General features: G+C 43.1%; 1 protein-coding gene across 2 annotated transcripts in view; it reads right to left on the minus strand.

Annotated features, from left to right (window-relative positions):
• gpc4 (glypican 4) overlaps positions 1–20,000 on the minus strand; it is a 53,186-nt gene that overhangs the window by 12,270 nt on the left and 20,916 nt on the right. For both annotated transcript variants that reach the window (XM_086222947.1, XM_086222948.1), the window contains exon 2: positions 7,206–7,364. In XM_086222947.1, the coding sequence (XP_086079073.1) occupies positions 7,206–7,364 (159 nt within the window). The remainder of the gene's footprint in view (positions 1–7,205; positions 7,365–20,000) is intronic.

Here is a 20,000-nt window from a genome sequence, read left to right on the forward strand (position 1 = left end):
CTTTTTTTCCTTTTTACTTGTCAAAAGCTTGTAAGCTACAATTATCAGTTTCAATGAGTGTAACTAATTTTCTCACCACATCTTAGATTCATTTTGTCCAGCATTTGCAAGCTGCTAGTCAGAGCCATATATTGTGTAATTAATGCTTTCTGTTCAATTAATTCAATCCAAGTCAATGGAACGCTCACAAGAAGTCACAAAAATCACTTTGTCCCTTTTCAAATCTTTCAGAAAATGATGTAAGTGTATCAAATCGGATTGTGAGCTGAATATCGCGATCAATATCGTACCCTGGGCCGAATATTGTATCGCATCGTGAGACTCGTGTATAGCTACAGCCCTAATCATAAAGAAAGAACGTTATTTAGAAATATTGAAGCAATATCTCAAGATATCAGCAGGAAGTTAAAGCTTCTGCAGAAATGGGTCTTCAAAATGGACAATGACCCTAAAGCACAGAGCCAAATTAGTTACAAAGTGGCTTAAGGACAACAAAGTCAATGTTTTGGAGTGGCCATTACAAAGCCCATCCTTTAGAAAATTTGTGGGGGTGTGTGCAAAAGTGTGAGTGGGCAAGGGAGCCTACAAACTCAGTAACACAAAATCCTACCAAATGACTGGGAGAGGCTTGTGGAAGATTCCAAAAACATTAAACCCAAGTAATGAAGTTAAAAGGCTACCAAGTGCTACCAAATACTAAGGAAATGTATGAAAATTTCTGACTTTAAAGAAAGTAATAAAAAAAATTCTCTCTAAAGTTATTCTGGCCTTTAATATAAATAATTTTTAATTAATCTTAACTGAACTAAAAAAGGAGGTCTTATTTAATGTCAGATAGAGGTGTCAAGAAATTTCGTGGAAAAAAAGACAAAATAAAATTAAAAGATGCACAAAATCAATGTAAAAATGAAAAACACAATGAGAAGCAGCACCACTAAGACATGATTTCTGACCCTCTTGCCTACTGTATACACATATTACAAGAAGAAGAACACTGTAGCAATGCCGAAGAAGAAGAAGAAAAAGAAGCAAAACAATTATTTCTAAATGGAGGAAGACGAGGTCAAACAAGCAGCGGACACTCCATCTAAAAAATCAGTTGTGTGGACTTATTTTGGCTTCCCATGTACAAGACAAGGCAACGGTGAGACGATGTTGAATAAAACAAAAACCGTGTGCAAACTGTGAGGGCACACAACACTACTAGCATGATAGAAGTTTATGTACCCGTTGAAGGCTAAATATTACAGTTCACTGAGGTCAGACATTATAGATCATGATTAGACTGCAGCCCCGAGGATTATTTAATATTTGTTTTCCTTTTCATTCAAGAATGTAGTTGACCTCATTGTTTACAACAACGAAGCACTTTTTTTTAATTGAAATTTTATGTTTGTATTTGCATTGTAGTCTAAATAAGGGAAAGAACATTTTATTTTTTACTGACGCGGCAATAACTTGTATGTCTGCATATTAAGGAATAAAATAAAGAACATTCGATTTTTGCATTTCTGATTTGATCGGATTTGATTCTGTCCGGGATGCAGACCCCCTCTCTACCTTTAAGAGCAGACTTAAGACCTTCCTTTTTGATCAGGCTTATAGTTAGTGCTGCTTAGGCTGGCCCTTAGATATGCTGCTATAAACTTAGAAGCCCAGTGCACCATGGGAGATCCCCCAGCAGTCTCTCTCCTCCTCTCTGTCCTCCTATAGGTGTCATACATAAATCTTACTCGTGTGTTACTAACTCGTCTTCTTCTCCTGAGCCTTCAGGCTCCCCTCATCCCAGATCCCAGGTGCTGCTGGAGGAGGCTACAGACCTGAAGAGGCTCAAGCTGCCACCTGCAGCAACACGGGCTCACGTCCCTGTCTGTCCATCAGTCTCTTCCTTTCTCTCTCTCTTTATCTCTGTCCCACTCTTTCCTTCTGCATATCTGTCTTCCTCCATTATCTGTCTTTGTCTCTGCCCTGCTCTCCTGCTCTTTCCCCCCCAAACAGTCAAAGCAGAAGGCCGTCCCCACTGAGCCTGGATCTGCTCAACGTTCCTGCCTGTAAAAAAAAAAAGGAAGGTTTTCGTCGCCGCTGTTGACGGATGGAGAATTGTTGGGTGTAAATTCATTGCAGGAGTGTGGTACTAGACCTGCTCTACTTGTGAAGTGTCATGGTGCTATATAAATAAAATTGACCTGACATATACATGTATATTTACACACACACACACACACACACACACACACACACACACACACACACACACACACACACACACACCCCACGTGCTTTAATTCCAATTGAAAATTTGAATCTTTGTTTTCAGGTCATTTGAGAGTTGTTTTGAGGCTCCCATGTTGCCACTCATCAGAGAAGATGCAAAGAGGAGAACAACTTGCAACTGGCCACCTTAAATACCCTTTCTCATAATTGGCTTCACCTGTGTATGTAGGTAAAGGGTCAATGAGCTTACCAAACAAATTTTGTGTTCCAATAATTAGTGCTAAAGGTATTCAAATCAGTAACACAAGGGTGCCTAAATTTATGCACCTGCCTACTTTTGTTTAAGTAATTATTGCATATCCGTATAAAGGAAAATATTGAAAATGATCAGGGGTGCCCAAATTTTCATACCACTGTAAACAAGGGAAATACTGTTTTTTTTTCCCCAAAGCAAAGAGAATGCATCAATAACTTGGAAGAATATCTGATTTTTGCATTTCTGGTTTTTGATTTTCTTTAATCTTTATTTCATATTGTGAGTATTGTGTATCATAAGCCCTAATTCGTATTTTGCATTGTTTTGTGAGTTAACTATTTTATATTGTATATACACACTACACGCATGTATGTGTATACAAACATGTGTGGATGTATGTATACATACATGTATACATACATGTATACATGTATGTATACATGTATACATACATGCCAGGGGGAGAACAAAAAATGTTGCTTTAAAGTGCAAAAATTCCAAAAGTAAATTGCAAAGACTTACATTGACCCCAATCATCTGAAAAGCATGTGAAAATAATCCTGTTCTTTAAAGCACACCCCACATGAATCAAGCAGCAGTGATGAAAAAGCCGTCCTTTGCCTCATTTTGAATGGGCATGTCTATTTAAAAAATTAAAAATGGATTGTAAAATAATTCCAGTTTAAAAAAAATGTAAAAAAAACATAGTTGTCAAGAATTGCCTTTGTTTAAAAAGTAAAACAAAACAAGACTTAGTATTTTACATTACTGTTCTGAAATGAATTATTTCAACACCTTTATATGACTCAAAGAGCATTTGGACCTGAACAAACTGTTTAAAGTGCCCCCCCCCCCCCCCCAGACCATCCTCATCCATGTCAGGCAACCTCCCAAAGCAGTAACCCTAGGGGAAACAAACATATCCTGACATTTAAGTACAGACATAATCAGCATGAGTATCAAATCAAGTGTAACAGGCGAAGGAATGCTTTATGTGAAGAGGGACAGTTGGAAATGAGATGAGAGGAGAAGAGCTGGAGAGGTTAAGGGTGGAGCCTGCTGTCAGGCTGAGCAAGAGGCCAAGTATGGGAGCAGCACTTCTTCTGGTCTCTGTGGACTTGCCATTCAGCATTTCCCCACACCAAGCCTCTTCAAACTGACCACCATCAATGGTATTTTTCTGCTGTCACATTCCATTCACTATCCTTTCTCCTGGATTCTCTTGGACTGTCCTTCAGAGCCATTTTCAATAGGATTAATGAATAATACCCCCCCCCATCCCATATATGGACGTATACCCCCAGGCAGCCCTGCATCTCTCTCCCTCCACTGCTTTCACTTCATTCGTTCCTTCAGAGCTGTCTTCGGTAAGGACAGGGAACAATGACCTACTTCATCCTGAGGAATGCCCATCATCCCCCTCCCTCTTATCCCCCACCCAATAATCCAACCCCCACCCCCACCCCACCCCACACACACTTTTTTTTAATCTGAACAAAATGAGAATTCCACAGACTTGCTGAAAAATGCTACACCTTGAGGCCTACATGTATGCCAGCATCGACTCACCCCCTCTCACGTATCTTTACATGATCCACATTCCATCTTGCCCTTAATGTTCCTGTGTGCACAAAACTGCTGCTATGCTGGAGTTTATTTGGGTGCCAGTAAAGTTGCCAGTAAAGTTGCCATAACCTCACAGAGGTAGTCACTGAATGAATCCCTGCCACAAGTGCGCGCGCGCACACGCACACACGCACACACACACACACACACACACACACACACACACACAGCAACTCGTGCTGTCAATCCAACTCAAGCCTGACACACTGAAATAAAAGAAAGAAAGGGAGGGAGTGTAGCATTGGTTGGGTTGGGTTAAATTGAGGGCTTTTTTAACTCAAGATCCACATGGTGTCACCAAGGATACCGGAAACAATGCAGCCCCCCCCCCCCCCCCCCCCACACACACACACACAGAGGACAAGGCACCAAGTTCCACACTCCCTTCAAAGATTAAAAAAAGGTCCCCCACTCATCCACAGAAGGTGGTGAAATAGTATGTACAGCTAAGTGAAAAGAGACAATGGTGGTGAAGAGGAAAATCTTCTCCATATTTCCAACCATTCCAAATATTCCCTCAAATGTTCTCAAAAAGTGGGCCTGTTCCTCAGCCAATGGTCTGACACATTGTGAGTGAAAGGTCACACGGGAGAATATGTAATATGTAGAGGAAATGGAAGGAAGAACATTGACACCCACTGTTGGGTGTAGCTGTCTTTTTCTTTCATCAGTCCCTCCCCTCACCCTGTCAAATTTCCCACACGAAGCAGAGGAGCCAGACCAAACTCCTCCCTCTGCAGTCTCCACCTTCTTCCTAAAAAAAAAACCTTCCCCTCTCACCCACCCACCTGTGTCCCTATAATCTTTGCTACTCCCAATCCCAGCCCATGCAGTGATTGCATCACTGTTTGTACTGTTCCTTGTTCTTCTCTCTGTGCTTAGATGATGAGATTTGATCCCTCCTGCTGCCAGACTTTGGTGCTGAGGATGGATGTCTCTTGTAAAGGGCCTTAATCCAGGCACTTATAACCCACACATAGACTTTATCTGCTGGACAAGTTCAGTACAAGAGCACAGACAGGCTGAGTCCAGGACAAACACATCGTGCAGAAACAGAGAAAGGAGAACTATTTCTGGCTCTTAATTGGCCATGGCTCCTAGCTTCAGGCACATGATGAGAGCCTGCCTGCTCACATACACCTCTTCCTGGGTTTTGTGTGTGTGTGTGTGTGTATGTGTGCACATGATACATGTTATGTCTGTCTTAATGGCCATGTGTAAGTGCATATATACCTAACTCCATACAGGCAGTGAGTTGACATCAAAGTTCTTGTCATTTTCAGTAACAGTTAATACAAGCACCTCCTTCACTAGTAGATGGGAACCGCCATGCTTCTAAGTGTCTCTTTGTGACAAGTCAAAATAATAGGACAGCAACCTGACGCTTATGATACTGGTGGAAAAGAGCATAGCTGCTAACTTGCTGGCAGTGATAAGTTTGGGCAAAAAATGAGATTCCTCTCACTATGTTGAGAGAAGTTTCACTGTCAGCTCAGGTCTGCCCCTCAAGGCCAGCTTGTAGAATTGGGAGGATTTTAACAACTTCGGTAGAACTGTTAACATGCAATGGCGTATTTTCTGTTAGACATTTTATGCACTGCAATGGTTTATTTCTATGGACATTTGATGTTGATTGGGGTGATAAGTAAGTCTGAGAACTCCTCAGCTGTAGAGTTTATTTTTACAGCAGAAATGTTTCTTCTTTGAAACTTAACAGGATATTGTAAACGCAGTTGTAATATTACATTTTCTATGATGACCATTTTCTCTGGTGTAAAAAAAAAAAAAAAAAGCAAGAAGACATTCATCTCAAAATCTGCATAAATAAATACTCTAACTATTGCCCTGATGGACCAAAATGGAATGCCTTGACATGAAACATCTTTTTAAATTCAAATTGCATATCTTATTATCTGCAATTAGATAAGATGATTTCCATAAGAGATTGCAAAATTATCAAACAAATGTAACATTTGGATACAACCAAAACCACCCCGATTTTTGGATGCAATCATAAATCTAACTTCATCAAATTTAATAATCAATGCATTTACACTGAAGATGAAGTTGTAAATTTTAAATATATTAGAGCTGTGATTGTTCCATTTGTCAGTACTGACAGAAAAAAACTGTGTGAGATGCATTCAAAGAAACAGAACGGAAAATGGATCTGCAGCAGTAAAGCAAAGTCACAGATATTACTGTCAAGCCAAGAAGAATAAAAAAAAAACTCTCAACACTTGCAGTGGAATTTAATTGGCTGTGAGAGAGAAAGCTGGAGAGAGAAGGAGGGGTCTTAGGGAGAAGGGTGGCTGAAGCATGAGATGGGGACAAAGGGCAGTAAGAGGAGAAAAAGAGGGGCAGGACAGCTCAAGTGGCAACCGCATTCCAACAACATTCCTATTCACATCTGGCAGCAATACACATGCTCTCTGTTATGTACGATCCCTCACCTACTTTCACAGACACATAAGATCTGAGGGTCCTTGACGTGCTCATGCAAAGGCACACACATCTATGCACATAACCACTAACCCTGCTTCTGAAAAAAACTTCCATCATAATACTTTACAAGCGAAACTTAAAAACGTTGTCCTCTCTGTGTCATCATGCCTCTTTCCAACAGAGCCACAATAGTGGCATGGTTGGGAGGTTAAGGGGAGACAAAGCTGCCCTACTTCCTTGGGGATTCATCAATGTTGATTGTTCTCACGTGCTCCCATCCTCTGCGAACGAAACTTGATCCCGCTATTTACAGCGGTACACACATGTGCTTACACACAGAGGAACAGGAAGAACAGAGAGGACTGGATCTGAAGATGTGTGTGGTCTGTCTGGAAGCATGCTTGTCTCTCCTGAGAGAAGGAAAGCCAGTAAAGCAGGGGACAATGAGGCTCAGCAGCTGAGACGTTGAAAGACAGGCAGATGGGCCAGTGGATACAGACGGACTGTCTCCACTGAGGGCAGAACTCTAGCAGGTGGAAGCAATCGTCAAAAATCATGCAGCCCAAATATTGCAGCAATGGGGACACTGTGTGGCCAGTAGCACAATATAGAGTCAAAGGTGGCCTGTGTGCATGTGCGTATTTGTGTAAGTGTGTTTGCTTACTGTCAAAGTGGTCATGCCGCTGTTTGAAGGTGGACTGAAGATTGGTGCTAAGCCTGGAGACAGGGGCTTTAATCTCCGAGTGGCTCTGTTGGCTCAGCTTCTCCTCCATCTCCACGGTACAGCAGGAGAAACCCTGGGGACAGACTTTCAGGGCGGCTCCTGGAAGAGACAGAGGGCACCATGTGAAACCATTGTTAGAAGTTTTGATTTAATAATAGTGAGAGGCTGATCAGGATACAAGAAATGCAACATGGCCGGGAGACAAATGGCCACTATTTGTGGACATCTTTACTTTACTGATCGCACATTGCAGGAGCTTTCTGAGTGTGTCATGTCCCTCTTATATACTTTTCACACTGAAAAACACGTCAACTTGGGTTTTTGGACCAGCGTTTGCTTGCCATCAGGGCGCAATCAAGCTTCCAGAAGACCCGGGTCTGAACTCCCACTGTGAGGGCTGCGAGCCTGTGTTTTTCTCTCTCGTACGTCATCGCGCTGACAACGTCATCATTTCATATAAATGTGCGCCAGAACACTGAGAGGTAAACAAACGACCACATGGATGTCGTCGAGTCGAACATTAGCGCTGTCATTGCATGCACTGCAATACTGTCTCTTTTGCAAAGCATACAAACTCGTGGCAGATTGGACAATGTCCGAGCGCTAATGCAGAGAAGGAGGATGGAGTTTTTGGCGAGTCTGGAAGGGAGCCGAAGAAGCTACAGGCGAACCCTGAAAGGCAGCACAGTGACAAAATTAGGATGCGACAGGAAGGTCGCGTGAAACCTGAGACAACGCAGGTTGCCCTTTTCACACTGCAGGCGAGCCGAGCCGAGCCGAGCCACTAAACACCCGTGTCGCTTGGCGAGTTGGGCGATACGAGTCAAAATGCCGAGTTAACCCTTTCAGAGTGCGCAAAAACCCTGTGTTGACCCGCGTTTTTGGTGGAGTGTGAAAGGGGCTTCACACAGTCATTTAAATGGATTAGCTCTTCAAGCACTTTACAGGTAAGAAGGCAGGGTGCAGGGGCATGCAAAAGAATGCTGCTTAATCTGGAATTGCTTAAAAAATGTAAAAAAGCACCATGGTCTGTTGCATCAGGAATGGGGGAAGCAGCTTTGCAAAAAACTCATATGTACAGCTGCCTTGTGACCCTGGGCCAACTAACTGTCACATGATCCATTTCTTAACTGGAGAAGCACTGCGCATGTACTTTACCCTGCGTTTGCCTTATGAACAAGCTAATATGCTCTTTCAAGGCATCCAGTAGTAAGCAGCAGTTTATGTTGTTCAATGCAGTGGGAGAAATTTTTCGATCATCAAATGCTTGAGTTTGTTTACAGAGCTGTAGACATGGCAGTGGATCAATTTAAAAACCCAAATCCAACTGTGCTTCAACTGTTTTCAGTCAAAACAATTAATCATTGCAATAGTACCTTGAAAAATGAGCAACTGCCAACTTTATTAAAAATATGCTTGTCATATCCAATAAATAGAAGTGTCAGGGGTGGACAAATGCAATATTGTACCTGCAAAAATGTTTTGTTTTATATCTGACTGTTGGAATTTGGCAGAACAGAGGGAGCCTTTCACACCATGCAGGCACCAATGGCCTATTTAGTTTTCCTTAACAGCTAAGACTCACTGACTTGAAGACTGTGACCACCTAGGTTCTGTAACTTTCAGAGTTCATGTTATTTGTATGCATCAGAGCTTTAAATTAACTCCTTCACTTCTGCTGAATTTTTGAGATTGAATAAATATCATAGATTTGTTTGACCTTAAGATATCAAAGGATGTCAAACACAAGCAGACAAACAGACTGGGAAGATATTGTGTTTTGATTCAGATCAAGATGGTCCTATCTGCTACCCCTCTTGACATATTACCTCGAACTTCTTTTAGTTAAAAAAAAGGAAATAATAAATGAAAGTTACTGGCTTCTGTCTAATTTTTACATGACAACACATGAATGCAACAGTATGATTCAAAGCAACATTACTTCAATGTTGCAGTGGACAATACATGATTTAAACATTAAGGGTGCTCCATTCATTCAGCTAAGACTGCAAATGACACAAATGCGGTGTAAAAAATTTGATTAGCTCATCAGGAGTGCTGATAAGATGAAAAAAATGTGTGAGAAAACTGAAGGAGAAGGAGACACACAATTCTTGTCACATCAAGAATTACATCAGATGTTTGAAGGTTTGTCATGCTAATAAGTATGAAGTCTTTGTCTTTGGAGCTTCAGGGGGTAGCACGGTGGTGCAGTCGTTAGCACTGTCGCCTCACAGCAAGAGGGTTCCAGGTTCGAGTCCCGGCTCGGGCACGGGCTCTTTCTGTGTGGAGTTTGCATGTTCCCCCTGTTCTCTCCAGGTACTCCGGCTTCCTCCCACAGTCCAAAGACATCAAGAGGGGACGAGGCTGATTGATACTCTAAATTGACCGTAGGTATGAATGTGAGTGTGAATGGTTGTCTGTCTCTATATGTTGGCCCTACAAAGGGCTGGTGACCCGTCCAGAGTGAACCCCGCCTCTTGCCCGAAAGCCGCGAGGAATAGGCTCCAGCCCCCCTGCAACCCTTAATCAGGATAAGCAGAAGAAAATGGATGGATGGATGGAGCTCCAGGGACACCATCCTGCTCAAGCTGCTACACCTGTCTTTCCACCACACAGCTGCCATTCCCACCGACTAGGTTTCAGAAGTGTTGCATTTTGACTGCCTGGTTTTTCAATTTGCTCAGATTCTGTTTTACTTTGCGTGACCTGTGCTAGAATTAAGTCATAAAAAAACAACCAAAAAAACAATGTCTTTTTGGTGAGGGCTAAGTAGGGTTATTCCTCAAATTTGCCTTAGATCAAGTCTGGAATAGAGATGAAAACCAAAGCCTGAACACACTACCTTTGGAGAACTGCAATTTTTCAGTTCCTCAAGGAAGTGTTGCAGCAAGAATGACAGCAAAATGCAGTAGGGCCAATGTTAATTTGTGTGGGCTTGATTCACTGTTGCACCATCACTTTTGATAGAAAATGAAGAAAGATCTGCATTCTACTCCAGAAACTACTTGCCAGTTTAGAAAATTGTAAATTCAAAAAAATAAGTTTAATTACCCTAAAACAGATAGATATATCTATATCTATATATCCTAATTACCAATTCATTCAGAATACAAACACACACATCACCTTCACAATATATTAAGAATAATATTAGGTCTACCTCCTCACCCACCAGTGCATCATGCCCCCCTTTACCTACAGGAACTACTCACTCCCAAAACTTCCTCATGTACCCTCCATTCTACAGCAACCCACAAACTCCAAGCCCACTCCACAGAATGAGTGACCGGCCCTTCTCCTCTGTAGCCCCGAGGATGTGGAACACTCCCCCTGACCATCTGAGGGCCCCACAGTCTGCTGATGTTTTTAAAAAAACCTAATATTTATCTTTTTTTTTTAAAAAAAGCTTATTTTTTCTAATTCTTGTTTTATATAAGTTACTAAGTTCCCCTTGTTTTAACTATTAATGTTCCTTGTCTTTTTAAATTTTTGCTTTTAATAGTGCTAATTTTACTCTCTAGCCCTTTGAGATTGTTGTGATATGAAATGATATATATATATATACATATACACACACATACATGCACACATATACATACATACACACACACACATATATACATATACACACACACACATATATACATATATACACATACATATATACACATATATACACACACATATATACATATATACACACACATATATACATATATACACACACATATATACATATATACACACACACATATATAAATATATACGCACATACACACATATATACAGTCGTCCTCAAAATTATTCATACAATTGCTAATTCTTTTGATTTTTTTCATTTAGTGATGAAATAAATTTGTGTCTCAGCTTTATGTGACCAACAATTGAAAGAATGACAACAATGCAAAATTTAAAAAATATATTTATATATATATTTCTGGGTTATTTTATTGATGGAGTTCCAACAAAGGCCAAGTTCAAAATTATTCACACCCCTGACAATATTTCAACAAACATGTGCCAAATGTTGTAATTTTTGTCCAATAATTCCTTCAAGATGTCACAATGGAATAAAACCTTTCATTTAACATTATTGGCCAAATGCGAAAGCTTAAAAAGACATCTTTCCAGAAGAGTATAAACAGTGGGGAAGTGTTCAGGTCATTGTCCATGTCTGGTCATCATGGTAAAGGGGAAGGAGCTCAGTGAGGACCTACGTCAGCGTCTTGTTTGTACCCACAGTGAAGGAAAGGGTTACAAGGCCATTTCCAAGCAGTATGGTGTCCCTGTCTCAACCGTCCAGAGCATCATCAACAAGCACAACAGCTTCAACACTGTCAAAAACCTCAGTGGGCGTGGCCGAGAGCGTAAGGTGTCCCCCAAACTTGCCAGGAAAATCTGCCGAGAGATCAACACCAACCCACGGACCACAACCAAGGCCCTAATTCAAGCACTTGAGACGGTAGGGACAAAGGTGTCACGGTCCACCATTGAGCGAGTTTTGCACAGAGGAGGTCTCCATGGATGTAAACCTTGGAAGACGCCGCTCCTCAGGAAAAAACATCTGGTAGCTCGCGGGGCCTTTTGTAGAGGTCATCTGAAGCAAGAGCCCAGCTTTTGGTCAACCATCCTGCGGTCTGATGAGACAAAGCTGGAGTTATTTGGCCACATGGATACTCAATATGTCTGGAGGAAGCAAGGAGAAGCCTGCAGACCAAAGAACACTGTGCCCACTGTCAAGTATGGTGGTGGAAGCACGATGCTATGGGGATGTTCCTCTTCCAGTGGCACAGGTAATCTCGTCAAGGTCCAAGGTACCATGAAAAAGGAGGAAAACATCAGGATACTTGATGAAAATGTCAAGGAATCTGCTGTGAAACTCCAGTTTGGCCAAAACTGGATGTACCAGCAAGACAATGATCCTCAACACACTGCCAAGGTAGTGAAGAAATGGTCCAAGGACAACGACATCAATGTCCTGGAATGGCCAAGTCAAAGTCCTGACCTCAATCCCATTGAGAATTTGTGGCATCACTTGAAGACCAGAGTGATGCAAGGAAACCAACCAACCTGACCCAGCTTGAGGCATTCGCCAAGGAAGAGTGGGCCAACCTCCCGCAGGAGACGTGCAAGAAGCTTGTGGACACATACAAGAATCGTCTGGTTGCCTGGACGGTCCAGGTCAGCTGGCCAGTGCAAAATCCCATGGCACATCAGTAGGTGGTTGACAGATTAGTCGTGTTGCTGTTGTTTTTTAATTTCACATTTACATATTCTACAAACAGAGACCGATTTATTTAAATCTCCTCTGTCTTTATAAAAGCCAGTGTTTCCATACACTTGACCGAAACGATGGCTGGAAAATTTCTCTCTTATCCGCCATCCGCCATGCTGTGTTGTTGCTGAGATTCGTGCTTCTGCTGGCGCGTACCGCTGACATCACAGACAGCCAGACTTAATTGAGTAATGTTTAACATGTCTGAAAGCGCCAAAAACACACAATTTCTCCAGCTTGCCGTGCTTAAATCCAATGTACATTTTCACAGTATCCATTTAATTGATTCTTTACCATTCAAAACGATTTTTAATAGATATGTCATTCGGAAGGCCAATTCCAGCGCAGATCGATGCAGTTGAATTGTGGGAAAAGAAATCGATTCATCAATCTATAGATGAATTGTTACACACACACACACATATATTAGGGGTGTAACGGTATTTGTATTCGTCCCGTACCATCAAGGTAAGGGGGCGGTAATGCACCTATCAGAACTGAAATTACGGAAGAAGAAGAAGAAGGCACACCATAACAGATGAAGAAGAAGAAGTGCTAAGGAGAAGAGTTATGGTAAGTGTAGAGGAAGAGTAAGAAGAGCCACCTGCTTCATTTAAATCTGCAGAGTGGGAACACTTGGGGTTCCCAGTGGAATACAACAGCGATATAGTGTGAGTGGTGGACTGGGAAAAAAGACTGTGTGTTGGCATTGTTTCACATCTGTGCAGTATATTGCTGGAAACACGTCAAACATGCTAACACACGTAAGGCGGCATCACCTTAATATGCCTATCACTGGAGGTAGGAAAAAGAAAACCAGTGGCCAACAACTTATCCCGCTGCTTTTAAGCAGCCTGTAGATGTCTCTCCTGTACTGGCTTCTCTGCATTGGCTCCCTGTCAAATTCAGTATAGAATTCAAAATTCTCCTTCTAACATACAAAGTCCTCAACAGTCAGGCACCTTCATATCTAACAGAGCTCATAGTCCCCTATTACCCAGCTAGAACCCTTCGCTTCCAGGATGCAGGGTTACTTGTGGTTCCCGGAGTTTCTAAAAGAAAAATGGGAGTCAGAGCCTTCAGCTATCAGGCTCCCCTCTCCTGTGGAATCGTCTCCCAGTTTCGGTCCGGGATGCAGACACCCTCTCGACCTTTAGGAGCAGACTTAAGACCTCCTTGTTGATCAGGCTTATAGTTAGTGCTGCTTAGGCTGGCCCTTAGATATGCTGCTATAGGCTTAGGCTGCTGGGGGATCTCCCATGGTGCACTGGGCTTCTCTCTCCTCCTCTCTTTACTCTCTGTCCTCCTATATGTGTCATATATAAATCATACTCATGTGTGTTACATCTTCTTCTCCGGAGCCTTCAGGCTCCCCTCATCCCAGATCCCGGGTGCTGCTGTAGGAGGCTACAGACCTGAAGAGGCTCAAGCTGCCACCCGTAGCTCCACCTGCTCACGTCCCTGTCTGTCCATCAGTCTCTTCCCTTTATCGCTCTCTTTATCTCTGTCCCTCTCTTTCCTTCTCTATATCTGTCTCTCTCCATTATCTGTCTTTGTCTCTGCCCTGCTCTCCTGCTCTTTCCCCCCCAAACAGTCAAAGCAGAAGGCCGTCCCCACTGAGCCTGGATCTGCTCAACGTTCTTGCCTGTAAAAAAAAAAAGGAAGGTTTCTGTCGCCGCTGTTGCAGGATGTGCTGCTCATGGAGAATTGTTGGGTGTAAATTCATTGAAGGAGTGTGGTACTAGACCTGCTCTACCTGTAAAGTGTCATGAGATAACTTTTGTTGTGATTTGGCGCTATATAAATAAAACTGACTTGACTAGATGTGAAAGCAGACAGGGCCAAAGATATTACCAAAGCAATTGGCACATACATTTCAACATCTATGCATTCATATGCAGTAGTAGAGGAGCCCGGCTTTAAGTATTTATTACAAGTGCTTGAGCCTCGCTACAAAGTCCCATCCTGCACTCACATAAGCCAGTCCGTGGTCCCTGCCATTTACAGACATACACGAGCAGTGGTGGAGCATGAGTTGGCTGCTGCACAAGCTGTTGCGCTGACTACTGATGGATGGACTTCCCGCTCCACTGAAAGCTACTTCACTGTGACAATCCACTTCATTAACTGAGTGGGAAATGGCAAATCCAGTATCACAAACACACTCTGTGTATGAACAGCACACTAGCACCCACCTAGCTGAGAAACTACAAGAGGCAGTAAAAGAGTGGAAACTTGAAAAGTCCACAACCATTGCAGTTACCACAGACAATGCAAGAAACATTGCTAACGCAGTCAGAGCAGAACTGGGCCCACAAATCAGATGCTTTGCCCACACCTTAAACTTAGCATCACAGAAAGCTATGGCAGTCAACCAGGTATCTCGACTCTTGGGGAAAATACGAAGCGCTGTTTCCTTTTTCCACCAGAGCACAGCGGCTGCACATATTTTGGAGCAGAAGCAGGAGATGCTGCACTTGCCAAAACATTGTCTCATCACTGATGTTTCCACACGCTGGAACTCCAGCTATGAAACGGTTGAACGTTATCTTGAACAGCAAACAGCTGTTTATTCAGTACTAACAGAGAGGGCCCTCAAGAACAAGGAGATTGCCAATCTGACTGATGTGGAGGTGAGCCTAACAGAGAGTGTGATTGTGGTTATGAAGCCTCTGAAGAAAATCACCAAAATGTTGAGCACTGAAACAGCACCGTCAGTTTCTATGATCTTACCACTGAAAACTATGATCTTGAAATGTATGAAACAAAATGATGAGGACACTCCCACTGTCAGGGAAATCAAGCATGCCATCAGAGAAAATGTGCAAAATCGGTACACTGACCCTAGTCTTCAGGACTTCCTTCACAAATGTACTGTGTTGGATCCGAGGTTCAAGACACTTCCACACCTGGAACCTGCCTGTCAACTAAGAATCGATGAGGAGCTCATCCACAAGCCCTGAACAGAGCTGAACAGGTATGTATTTATTTTATACCAAGGTTGATGTTTTTATATTTTTTTAAAATACCTCACGTCTTAACATATAGCTGCATCTCGATAGATTAGAATCTCGAAAAAGTTCAGTATTTTTTGTCAGTTATTTCATGAAGTAAAAAAAGTGTATTTTTTTTTTACTTTCAAAATTAAACTAACAAAATTTACTGAACCTTTTCAAGACATTGTAATCGAGATACACCTGTATTACTGTTGCAACAGTCACTTAACTCACTTATTAATTAGGGCCTGAGCCTGAAGAGCAACACATTAGCAGCACTAAAAACACCCACTAAACAGTGTCCCAGCCCCCCCGCCCCCCAACACCCATGAGGCAGCTCGGCCAGACAGCCTGGAGCCGGTTTTCACATACACACCCATTCAAAACCTGGTACTAGACTGTTCTTGCTGTAAATGAGCGCGTGCAATATTCGCATAATCTAATTTCACCCCCTGAACATGCATGAAATTCGCTGAAATTAGGCACACTTGTCCAGTCTGGCTAAACATTCACTAATCACAAAAAAACACACCACAAAAGGTTTATAGCGCCACCTAGGGAGCCACACAACTAAAAGATAATTTTTTAATAATTTGGAGCGCTATAACTCCTCCCGCAAATGTCCCATAAACATGGGACCAACACTGTTGGAGACACAAGATTCGAGAGATGAAGACGCAAAATTCCTACACTCTGTCCCCTCACCTATCTACAACAGAATGTCCACAAATTGGACAAAACTGTCAAAATTAGGACTTTTTTTACTCCCCGAACAAAATCCATCTCCTCCTAGGGCATTAATGATATCTCTTCCAAACTTTCACACATTACTCTCCCAACCGTGCTGATTAAAAGGTGCTAAAAGTTTTTATATGAATTACTTGGTTTGGATTTTACAAGCCCTCAAAGTGAGGGAGACATGTTTCACCTTACAATGGAAGCATAAGGGGAGACGGTGTCCTCTCAGGGTACATACTGTCAAAAAAAAGCTTCTCACGTCTACACCATACATCCCACAGCTTTTACAAACACACCACTGCATTCCTGACAAAAACCCCTACAAAAATATGGTATTATGAGTCCCTCTTGACCAGCGTATGCCGACTTCTTTGTCTTGTCCACACTCCAATCCTGGTGCTCCTCCTCTCTCTCCACTCTAGCACAGATCAAAGACAGAGCAGTGGGGGAGGGGTTCTTAAAGGGCCAGCTCTCAGCTCTGCTCTCACTCTAGCAGAGATCAAAGACAGAGCAGTGGGGAGGGGTTCTTAAAGGGCCAGCTCTCAGCTCTGCTCTCACTCTAGCACAGATCAAAGACAGAGCAGTGGGGAGGGGTTCTTAAAGGGCCAGCTCTCAGCTCTGCTCTCACTCTAGCACAGATCAAAGACAGAGCAGTGGGGGAGGGGTTCTTAAAGGGCCAGCTCTCAGCTCTGCTCTCCACTCTAGCACAGATCAAAGACAGAGCAGTGGGGGAGGGGTTCTTAAAGGGCCAGCTCTCAGCTCTGCTCTCCACTCTAGCACAGATCAAAGACAGAGCAGTGGGGAGGGGTTCTTAAAGGGCCAGCTCTCAGCTCTGCTCTCACTCTAGCACAGATCAAAGACAGAGCAGTGGGGGAGGGGTTCTTAAAGGGCCAGCTCTCAGCTCTGCTCTCACTCTAGCACAGATCAAAGACAGAGCAGTGGGGGAGGGGTTCTTAAAGGGCCAGCTCTCAGCTCTGCTCTCACTCTAGCACAGATCAGAGACAGAGCAGTGGGGGAGGGGTTCTTAAAGGGCCAGCTCTCAGCTCTGCTCTCCACTCTAGCACAGATCAAAGACAGAGCAGTGGGGGAGGGGTTCTTAAAGGGCCAGCTCTCAGCTCTGCTCTCACTCTAGCACAGATCAAAGACAGAGCAGTGGGGGAGGGGTTCTTAAAGGGCCAGCTCTCAGCTCTGCTCTCACTCTAGCACAGATCAAAGACAGAGCAGTGGGGGAGGGGTTCTTAAAGGGCCAGCTCTCAGCTCTGCTCTCACTCTAGCACAGATCAAAGACAGAGCAGTGGGGGAGGGGTTCTTAAAGGGCCAGCTCTCAGCTCTGCTCTCCACTCTAGCACAGATCAAAGACAGAGCAGTGAGGGAGGGGTTCTTAAAGGGCCAGCTCTCAGCTCTGCTCTCACTCTAGCACAGATCAAAGACAGAGCAGTGGGGGAGGGGTTCTTAAAGGGCCAGCTCTCAGCTCTGCTCTCACTCTCTGATCAGACTCAGGCTTCTAACTCCTCAACTACAAGGCCTCCACACTGGACCAGGACACCCTTGGATTCAGGCCAGGGGCTCAGGCCCTCACAACGCTGCTTGTAGCTTTAAATGTTACTTGTTTTTGTCTTTTTATACTGCAGGGTGAGACAAGAGACTACAGAGGCCAGTCCATCGACTTCACCACAGGCCACTTCATTTTAAAAGTGATGGCACAGTCTGAGGCAGTTTCTTCCCCTCCTCCAAAGAGGTCAGACATGGCTGAACTTTTTAGCCCACTCTTTAAAACTGAGCAGAGTAACCAGCCTGATGAGAGGTATCAGTTGAAGGATGATGTGTTTGCATACATGGCAAAGGACTGCATTACTGTTGATTCCAGCACGCTCTCCCAGTGGAAGGCTCATGAGTCTCTTTATCCTAACCTAGCCATGTTGACAAAGAGTTACCTGGTTGTACCTGCCACCTCAGTCCCCAGCAAGAGGGTTTTCTCAACGGCAGGGGATATAGTTACTGCCAGCAGATCTGCCCTCACTACTGACAATGTAGACAAACTTATTTTTCTGAAGAAAAACTTGAAAATAGAATGAACCTTTAGTACATTTTTCAAGTGGTGCATAATGACCTTACAGACTCAAAAGTTGATAATCACAAGTGTGATATATTGCTCCTAAAGGCACACTTGCGATGATCGTCTTTTGAGTCTTATATTTTGAAGTGTATTTATTTTGTATTTTCAAATCATGAGATGTTCAGTTCTGTATTGCCTTTTATTTTGCACTAGCCCTAGGCTGAAGTAATTGAAACACTGAGTTATTATTTATTTTGTATTATTTCAAGAGATGCTTTTCAGTTTTGGAACTACTTGATCAAACTTAGTTTGATTTCAGCCGTATACAAATATGGCTTATGTGAATGTATGCTCGCTTTTTAGTGTTTACAGTTAACAGTGTAATGCAACATTGAAAATGTTAGTTTCTTATTTTTAAAAGAAAGTTACCAAAGTTGCCAGTTGGCAAGTGCTACCTGACTTTATCTGCTACCTCAGTCTATCCCAACAAGAAAGGGTGTGTTGTCTATTTTTGGACATAAACTGAATGAATGAACGTTAGAACAAATAAAAACACTAATTCACAAGTTTAAGGTTTTCTTCGATTTATTTTGCACTTGCTTTTTTTAGTTTTAGCCAATTGAACAAACTTTAACTTTCAAATGCTGTGATCAACATAAATGAAGAAAAAAACGTGTCTTAAAAATTTTGGACTTTTTTTCCTATTGTACCGAACTGTGATCCCCAACCTGAGGTACGAACCGAACCATGACTTGTGTGTACAGTTACACCCCTAATATATATATACACATACACTGCTCAGAAAATAAAGGAAACACTTAAACACAATGCAACTCCAAGTCAGTCACACTTCTGTGAAATCAAACTGTCCACGTAGGAAGCAACACTTATTGACTATCTATTTCACATGCTGTTGTGCAAACAGACAACAGGTGGAAATTATAGGCAACTCATCACACCCATTAAAGGAGTGGTTCTGCAAATGGTGACCACAGACCACTTCTCATTTCCCATGCTTTCTGGCTGATGTTTTGGTCATTTTTGAATGCTAGCGGTGCTTTCACTGTAATGGTAGCATGAGACTGAGTCTACAACCCACACAAATAGCTCAGGTTGTGCAGCTCATCCAGGATGGCCTATCAATGCAAGCTATGGCAAGAAGGTTTGCTGTGTGTCAGTGTAGTGTCCAGAGCATGGAGGCGCTACAAGGAGACAGGCCAGTACATCAGGAGACATGGAGGAGGCCGTAGGAGGGCATCAACCCAGCAGCAGGACCGCTACCTCCACCTTTGTGCAAGGAGCAACAGGAGGAGCACTGCCAGAGCCCTGCAAAATGACCTCCAGCAGACCACAAATGTGCATGTGTCTGCTCAAACAGTCAGAAACAGACTCCATGAGGGTGGTATGAGGGCCCGACGTCCACAGGTGGAGGTTGTACTAACACCGTGCAAGATGTTTGCCAATCTTGGTGTTCTCTGGCAAATACCAAATTCACCACTGGTGCCCTGTGCTCTTCACAGATTAGGTTCACACTGAGCACATGTGACAGAGTCTGGAGACACCGTGGAGAACGTTCTGCTGCCTGCAACATCCTCCAGCATGACCGGTTTAGCAGTGGGTCAGTAATGGTGTGAGGGGGCATTTCTTTGGGGAGGCCACAGCCCTCC

The sequence above is a fragment of the Aulostomus chinensis genome, chromosome 13 (assembly GCF_037954235.1).
Source record: "Aulostomus chinensis isolate RoL2024-O1b breed Wild chromosome 13, RoL_Achi_v1.0, whole genome shotgun sequence".
NCBI classification, from domain to species: domain Eukaryota; kingdom Metazoa; phylum Chordata; class Actinopteri; order Syngnathiformes; family Aulostomidae; genus Aulostomus; species Aulostomus chinensis.